The 9695-nt window shown below is 33.2% G+C and overlaps 1 protein-coding gene across 1 annotated transcript; it reads right to left on the bottom strand.

Annotated features, from left to right (window-relative positions):
- Positions 3354–4445, bottom strand: LOC110263870 (rust resistance kinase Lr10-like). The gene has a single exon (XM_021105739.1). It carries the CDS (start codon positions 4428–4430, stop codon positions 3354–3356), a length of 1077 nt encoding a protein of 358 aa, XP_020961398.1. The 5' UTR covers positions 4431–4445.

Below are 9695 nucleotides of genomic sequence, written 5' to 3' on the forward strand. Positions count from 1 at the left end.
GTTTGGACTATTTAAGATTCGTTAATTCATCTCTCTCTCTCTCTCTAAAATTCATCTCTTTCTCTATCTCTCTCTGTATTTATCTCAAATGGCCTCCATTCGTATTTTAAAAAGTGCAGTTATTTACAGTACAACTAAATAATTGTTCACCACTTTTTACAACGCTAAGGTCAAGTAGACAGTGAGACCTCTATTGAATATGAATATGGAAAAGTTTAGGGGCAGCAACTTTATTAAATTCTGTACAGCATGTAACCAGCAAAAAAAAGTGAGCTATTGGATGAAATTTCACGTCAATCTTACACCATTAAAATTATCATTGATAGTTATTTGATGGCTACAAATCACAAAAGTTACTATCCCCTACCACTCCTCATTGAATATACCCTTGTTCTTATCTTTTTAATAGAAAATCAGAAATAATGTTGTCAATTTGGATAGTGAATGCCGGCACAAATTAATTTTAAAATTGAATTGAATTTACTGTAATTTACCAAAACAGAATTTGGAGCTGAAATATGTGGATATAGAATTTCCATTTTTCAGAGTGCGAGAAAATGAATCTATCACTTTGATTTGATCTGAAAAAAAGAAAGGCTTCTCACTGACTGGAAAAAAAATTCTTACAGATTGCGAAAAGGTTAAAAGAAAAAGAAAGGAATTCACTTAAAAAGGAATATTTTCGGATTTCACCCACGAATCACAACAAAACTATACACACAATTTTCAGCCGAATGCCGGAGTTGCATAACTATTCCATATGCTTACTTGCCAAATACCGTCTCGGACATATAAAAATATCATCTTATTTTATTTATTAATCAACAAGTAACAAACCACTAGTCATTATCTTTATGGGATATATTATCATATTGATAATCACTTCGTAATATTATATATAATTTAGAGTATAAAGCTATAAGCTACTTAAGAAATTGTCATTATAAAAGTGCTTAGTTTTCGTCGAGAATTTTAGACGTACAAAGAACAAGATGATAAGTCTACAATATGTGGCATCTAAAAGTTCAACCGAAATTGAGTATAGAGCCATAACAAATGCTGCTTGTAAAGTTGTGTGGCTCACTAATTGGCAAACATTCTCACCAAAGCAGTTTTGACATCACAATTTAGCTGCCTCATATCTGTTGGGAACCTATAATTTATAGGAAAAGTATAGGTAAACAATGAAAATATTAAACAATGTAAACAATAAATATATCGGATGTTCATTTTACTAGTGTACGGATGGTTATTTTAATATTAAAATTTAGAGGGTTAATTTAGAGATGTAGTGTATTTTTATTTGATTGGTAGTTGTTTATATTGTTCAACAAAATTGTCCCCCTAACATTCCCCTAATTTATATACTTCAATTTGAGAGGAAATATTAGTTAAAGTTGTGGGTTACATTCTCTTGTATATAAAACAGCATGTACACACTCCAGAACGGAATTAGATGAAATATTAGAGGAATACAAAAAATATTTATACAATAAAATAATATTAAAATAAAATTTTAAGAGAGACTAAACTAAAATTTACATATAATTTATATATAAAAAATTAAAATTAGGAGGAGCGATAAACAATTTGTAATTCTGAAATGCATGAAGAGTTTGAGATTTATTAGTTAAAAAAAAGATACATGAGTATTTAGAGTAAGCATCTACAAAACATAAGTAATATCTATAACCACTTCTTGAATTTATTGGAGCAGGCCCCAAATATCCATGAACACAAGTTCTAATGGATGAGAGTATACAATTTTTTTTCACCAAAGTGCAACCGATGTAATTTAGCTAAGGAACAAATTTCACAGACTTGCTTAAGGTCAGAATCATGCTTAGAGGAAGAATAAGAAATAGCATTTTGATTAAGAGCAGTAATAACAGTTTTAATTGCACAGTGGTCAAGCCTTTTATGCCACAAACTTAATTTGGCACTTTTATTACATTGATAAGCAGTAGGTATACAAGAAGTACAAGCTGGTGTATTTTTATTAAAACCAGAAACAAGTTGAGACAAGAGAATTCAAAAAAGTATGATTCAAGCCATTGAACAAGAAACAGAATTAGTAGTAGCAGTTTTAGAAACTCTAAGGTTGTCAAATGCATAGATGCCATGTCTAGCCTCGCCTTGAAGGAGAAGCTCCCTAGATTTCTAATCACGAATAGCAACAAAGTCAGGCCAAAATTAAAAAAATACATGGTTATTGGCCGCAAATTTTGAAACACTTAAAAGGATTTTGAGTAATTTGAGGAACATGAAATAAAGTGTTCAATTTAAAGACAATTTATATATTATTATCATAAAGAATTGATGATCCTGAGTTAAAAATTGGGATACCAGTACCATTTCTCACAAAAGTTTATCAGATTTAGAATTGGTTAAGGCTAATGTTAAAAGATTTATTGCATCATGACTAATTTTTTGACTAACACCCAAATCAGGGAACCATTATGCTTCACTTATGGAAGAGGGATTAGAGAGGTATGCTTTTGGTTGGTGAAAACTTGCTGATGAAGGACGAGGTTGAGAATTTTCAAAAGGTATCTGTGTTTGTGATGTAGAGTTCATCAAATTAGGTTGAAAGGAAGGATCAAAACAGGGGCGGAGCTAGATAAAATATTAGAGGGGGTCAAAAATATTTACACAATAAAATAAGATTAAAATAAAATTTTAAGGAGGGGCTAAACTGAAATTTACATATAATTTACATGTAAAAAATTAAAATTAGAGGGCGATTGCCCCCCTTTCTTTATAGGTAGCTCTGCCCTTGACACATTCTATTCTTAATTTAAATCATTCATTATTTTTTCATCACCAAAGTCTCTGAACTAATATACAACACATAAATCTAAACAAAAACACAAGCAATATAAAAAATATCACATCTGCTTGATATACTACTTGTCCTCTTACTTAACATAGGGCTTGTTTAGGTGAGCTTTTGAGAAAAGATCTTTTTTCGAGTTATCTTTTTTTAAAAGATCTTATAGAAAAGTAAAAGTAATTTTATGTTTGGATATCTCATATAAAAAGGTCTTTTTATCTATCAATTATGTTTGGGTATAACAATATAAAAGTACTTTTTTGTTCATTTATTACACGAAAAACATCTTTTTTTTAAGGAAAAAAGATCTTTTAAAAAAAGATGTAAATTACAGCTTCTCAAAAAAGATCTTTTTTTGATTTTACTAGTGCTTTTATTTTTACTACTAGAAATTTGCCAAACACGTTAAAAAATAAAAAAGATATTTTTTCATTGAAAAAAGATCTTTTTTTAACAAAATAATGGCGCCCAAACATGCACATAATAAGAAATTAAACAAGATCGTTAAAAAGCTTGGTCATCAACCAGAAAACTTTAACAAAGGGTTGGTTGTACTTTCCTCCTCAAAACTTGAAGACGCATAAGAATTATTTGAATCATTTACTCCGGAGTAAATCTCGGAATCTCTTTGAATCACGTCATTTGGATAAAATGAAGGTTTTGGAGGCATTTTAATGGTTGCGACATCTCCTTCTAGCATTTTCACTACTTCATTCATTGAGGGACGATCACATGGTTTCAATTGTATACACCATAGTGCAGTCATAAACATCTTTTTTGTTAGTTCACTCCTTTCTTCATGATTAAAAGTTTTCATCTCTATCTCTTGACTCTCAGCAGCTAAGTGATTATAAATCCAAAATGGAAAATAAAGTTGACTTGAATGTTCTGCATGCGGATTCAAATTTTTTCTTTGACTCGCCATTTCCATCAAAAGCATTCCAAAACTATAGACATCAGCCTTATAAGATACTGCTCCAATATTTTGGTAGAACAATTCTGGGGCCATGTAGCCAATAGTTCCTCTTGCGGCAGTCAAAGTTACAATACTATTATCAAGAGGATAAAGTTTTGCGAGACCAAAGTCTGAGACCTTAGGAATGAAGTTCTCATCAAGAAGGATATTATGAGGCTTGATATCAAAATGCAAAATCTGCATGTCACAACCTTCATGTAGATAAGCTATACCGCGAGCCACTCCAAGAGATATCTCAAACATCTTCTGATATGTTAATGATATACTATTCTCTTTGGAAAAAATATACTTGTCGAGAGAACCCTTCGGCATGAATTCATATACAAGAGCACGTTTTGATTCTTCGACGCAAAAGCCAACCAACTTCACCACATTCGCATGATGTATCCTACCAATTGTAGCAACTTCATTGATAAATTCTTGGCCGTTTCCTTTCGCTTTACCCAACATTTTTATGGCTACGAAGGGTCCACTTATTAGCTTTCCTTTGTAGACTGAGCCGAATCCTCCTTCTCCCAACTTTTCCTTAAAACCTGCTGTCATTTTCTTTATTTCTTTATACGAATACCTGATTGGCATGAGAGTGTTTTCTCGCAGAAAATCTTCAATATTCTCATACATTGATATATGCCTTCTTCGATATGTGTAGATCAACAGTGCAAAGACAAGCATGACACTTAATGTGTATTTAACAGCCGTGTATGGCACCAGAAACCATCCGGTGAATATACCTACCATTATAACAAATACTACACCGCTGTCTTTAGAGGCTTTTTCTCCAGTATCTTTGCCTATCACTTTGCGAAGTCCTATATGAATATAAAAAAAATAGACCAATAAATATATATTTGTTGCTAATTAATAAACATAAAAAAAAAAGATTTAGTCTCTAATAAAAGATATTTTATTTATTTCTGAAAGCCCCCCATTTGTGAATTCTATTTTTGCTACTAAGCTTTGTTAGTGTTAATAAAAATAGTAAACTCCAATTTTAGACTCTCCCGCTTTAAACACAAGAATATTATTGGATCTAAATAATACACTAATTAAAGAATGAGATTTACCTTTCAAAATTCCAAACGTATAATCTGTAGAAAACAATCAGTGAAAAATTAGACATATGGAAAGACAATAAACTACCATATTAGGGGAAGCAAAATAGTACTAATAAGTTATTAACTTATATGAAGTAATAGGCAACAGTATTGCTTTCTATTATTTTATATTTAAGATCTGAACTTCGTGTTGCTTAGTGTTTCTACCAAAGCTATTTTCTTAAATATAGAGCTAACTGAGATATAACATATATGTAATTAATTAATGAGACAGTATGAGAGCGGATTAGTGTTGAAGCGAGAGGTCAACTACGTTCCATGTATGATACTACAGATTTAACTCAGCCTGTACTACATTTGTGGTACATAGTCGGTCTAAGTCTAGATAAAAAAAGAGAGTTGTGTTAGGTCTTCAAAGGTTAACATAAAAAATTAGTCGAATCTTCATGGCATGAATCAAAGATATTATTGCATTAAAGTTAGGTCGTTGTCCGGAAACAATGCATTGTCTTGCTCACATATAGTGTCAAATGAATAAAAGTTGCCACATCAGTACTCGGGTATAGTATTAAATGAGTAAAGGTTCCATACTTTCGTGAACGGACGAAAATAAATAAGCTAGTTGACAAAGAAAAAGATAAATGTCAAGTTCGGAGCGACAGAAGATTAAGATTTGGGACATGAAACATAAATACTCTAACAGAAAAATCTATGAAGGTGGTGGATGCCAAGACAAGGAGGAAGATTAACATGATGTGCCTACAAGGAACAAAATGGGTCGGCACGAAGGCTAGAGAGTTGGACACCTCCAGGTTCAAACTTTGGTATACAGAAAAGGTGAAGGATACGAATGGGGTAGGTATTATCGTGGATAAGTAGTAGAAGAAGGACGTAGTGAATGTCAAGAGAGTGGGTGATCGGATCATCTCTATCAAACTTGTGGTGGAAGGATGTACTTTTCATGTGATTAGCGCCTATACACCGTGTTCATACCATGGGTCGAGCTGTCCGACCCGGGTTGTTTAACGACAAGTCGACCGACCTCTTCAGGTCAGGACTATCTGACATCTTCTTTAAGAGCTCGACCAAATCACCAGAAAAGCCCAAAAAAGGTCTAAACAGAGGAACGCGACCCGAATCCTAAGGCAGCCCAAGCCTATAGAGATAAGGGCAGTTTCCTTAAAGATAAGATAACTCCACTCAAAGATAAGATAAGATAACTATCTTATCCCCAGAAAAGATCACTCTACAACATTATAAATACATTGGAGCACCCAGGTATAACTCATACTCTGATTCTACTAAAAACCTGCTTAATACCCTTGCTAACTTAAGCATCAGAGTCCCTTGCAGGTACCACCACCCTCCGGTGACGAAGGATCAGCATCACCATCAAGTCCAACAAGTCGGACGCAGCGGCTCCGGCCACCACCCACAAGTCGGACACATCAGCGCCGACCAGCACAGAAGATCTCGTCCGAGATCGACCTACAGTTTCAGGTAACCCTCGGAACACACCACAAGTGGATTCAGACGAGCAACACAAGATAAGGTTTTGGGAGGATCTAGAGAGTTTGGTCCAAGATATACCTTGGAGAGATAAGATTTTCTTTGGAGGATCTTTAAACGGTAATGTTGGAAGAGAAGTGATTGAGTATGGAAGTATTCACGGAGGTCATGGTTTCGGGATGGTCAATACCGAGGGTAAAACTATTTTGGACATTTCCTTTACTTTTGATCTTCTCATCGCAAATATATGTTTTAAAAAGAGAGACAAACATCTTATAACCTATAGGAGTGGCATGATAAGCTCTCAAATCGACTTCTTGTTGTTGAAGAGAGTTGACCGAAAATTTTGCATTAATTGTAAAATTATTCCAGGAGAGAGTTTAACAACACAACATAGGATGTTCGTCGTGGATTTTCGTGTTGAGCAAAAGTTGAGAAAAAGACATCATACGAATAACCCAAAAACGATGTGGTGGCAAATGAAAGGTGAGGAACAAAGAAATTTCCTAAGACGGATAGAAGAAGAGGCAAAGTGGGAAGGGGATGGAAGCGCAGAGGAGATGTGGAGGGAGATGGCAGAAGTTATTAGAAGAACAACAAAAGAAAATTTTGGTGAATCTAGAGGGATAGAACCAAGAGACGAGGAATCTTGGTTGTAGAATGCAAGTGTATAAGAAAAGTTAAAGGAAAAAAGAGAATGCTTTAAAGAGTGGTCTTTATGCCACAATGCAGATAATTAGAAAATTTAAAATATAAGACGGCTAAGAAAAAGATAAGAGTGGTTGTAAGTGAAGTAAGAACAAGAACATATGAGAGTCTCTACCAGTCTTTAGGAACGAAGAAAGGAAAACAAGGTATATATAAAATCATTAAGATCCGTGAAAGAAGAATGAGAGACTTGGATCAAGTTAAGTGCATAAATGATAAATATGGATAGGTTTTGGCTCAAGATGAGAAGATCAATGAAAGGTGGAAGAGATACTTCTATGAGTTATTTAATGAAGGATAGAAGACTCTTTTGAGCCTTGGTTGGTTATGCACGAGAGAAGAAGAACAAAACTTCGACTACTATAGAAGGATTCGAGACTTCGAGGTAAAAGAAACTCTAAAGCGAATAAAAAATGACAGGGCAGTATGATCCGATAATATTCAGATTGAAGTTTGGAAGGGCCTTGGAAAGAAAGGTATCAGTTGGTTAACGAAAGATTTTAATGAGATTTTAAGGTCAAAGAAGATGCTAGATGAGTGGAGAAAGAGCACCTTGATACCTATCTACAAGAATGAGGGGTATATACAGAGTTGCAAAAACTATCGAGGGATCAAACTCATGAGCCACACCATGAAGTTATGGGAAACGATGATAGAACAGAGTCTGAGACAAGAGACACAGTAACAGAAAACTAATTTGGTTTTATGCCAACCAGATCTACCACTGAAACTATATATCTGTTAAGAAGGATGATGGAGAGGTATCGAAGTAATAAAAGAGATCTACATATGGTGTTTATTGATTTGGAAAAAGCGTACGATAGGGTGCCAAGGGAGGTCTTATGGAAGGTTTTAGAAAGGAAGAGAGTAAGGATCACATATATTTGTGCAATTAAATATATGTATGATGGGACGGACTACAACTAGTATGAAGACTCAATGTGGTATGACAGAGGAATTTTGTATTGGTATAGGGTTACACCAAATATCATCCTTAAGTTCATACATTTTCACATTAGTCTTGAAAGTACGCACAAAGCATATCCAAGAGTCTATGCCATGATGCATGCTTTTTACTGATGATATCGTCCTTATGAGAGATTAAAGGGAAGACCTAAATAAGAAGTTGGATTTATGAAGAGAAGTTTTAGAAGTGTATGGTCTGTGTATAAGCCGTAGCAAGACGGAATATACGGAATGTAAATTCGGCCACCGAATAAAAAAGTCCTAATACAGAGTTAAATATTGGAGAAAACATCTTACGAAAAATTAAAAGTTTTAAGTATCTTTGATGTATCAACAAGATAATGGAGAGATTGAACATGATGTAAATAATAGGATCCAAGTAGGTTGGTCAAAATAGCGGAGTGCGTATGGTTTTATATGTGACAAAAAAGTGCCTTTAAAACTTAAAGATAAATTCATTATACTACTATCAGACCGGCTATGTTTTATGGTATAGAGTGTTGGGCGGCTAAAGGGGAGTACGACCATAAGTTAAGTGTGACAGAGATAAAGATGTTGAGACAGATGAGTGGTCATACGCAATTGGATAGGACAAGGAACGAATATATAAGAGAGAGGGTTGTAGCACCTATTGTAAAAAAGATGATAGAATCGTGTCTCAGGTGATTTGAACGTGTGAGAAGAAGACCGACAGAGCACCCAGTCAGAAGGATGGATGAGATGAAAAATAGACATGGAGTGAAAGGCAGAGGAAGACCTAAAAATACCATTCATGAGGTAATCAAACGAGATCTACATATAAATAGTCTTTCTGTAGACATAATATATGATAAAATAATTCAATAGCATCGTTTGATGATTCATATAGCCGACTCCACCTAATAAGACAAAACTTCATTGTTGTTGTAGTATGATACTAAAAATTTACTAAAATTAATAAGATATAATATTAAAAAAAACATACGTATAAGCTATATTTTCAAATCTTAAGCATTTTTGCAATAACTTGTAATTCTACTTTTTAATTAAAAGTTTAATATTGTATAATAAAAGCATTATAGTTATTTTTTATTTTATAATGGACTTGCTTGACTAAAACCAAAATATTATTCAGATTTTTGTAAAAGTGTAAAGAAAAAAGTTAAAACTTCAACAAAAAAGTAGTAATAATAAGTTAATCCATAAATTTAACTACTAGTACACAGTTTAATTTCAATGTTATTAATATTTTATTTAAAATATAGAATATATATAATATTTAAATATAACTATACATGCAAAATTTGGTGGTGAAAGAGTACTTCTTTTATTTTACTGATATTGTATTTATCTATAAAATACGGACACTTTGTTGAGTTGTCGTGTCTGCGTGTCGGACATATTTTGGACACGACACTCACCGATACTCGTTCGACACGCGTGTCTACTGTGTCAAAACCATATCTCAATAAAAAATAAAAAAAAATTTCCGAACACACTTGGACATACCTAAATACCATCACGTGTCAGCGTGTCCAGTCTTATTCTTAATATATATTCTTAAAATAAATTTAGATATAGTATATATAGTATTTATTAAAACAAAAAATATTTTAAATACTTGATATAATTAAAATAAAATATTAAAAATAATTAAAAAATTAATTTA

Source organism: Arachis ipaensis, chromosome B06 (genome assembly GCF_000816755.2).
Source record: "Arachis ipaensis cultivar K30076 chromosome B06, Araip1.1, whole genome shotgun sequence".
Lineage (NCBI taxonomy): Eukaryota > Viridiplantae > Streptophyta > Magnoliopsida > Fabales > Fabaceae > Arachis > Arachis ipaensis.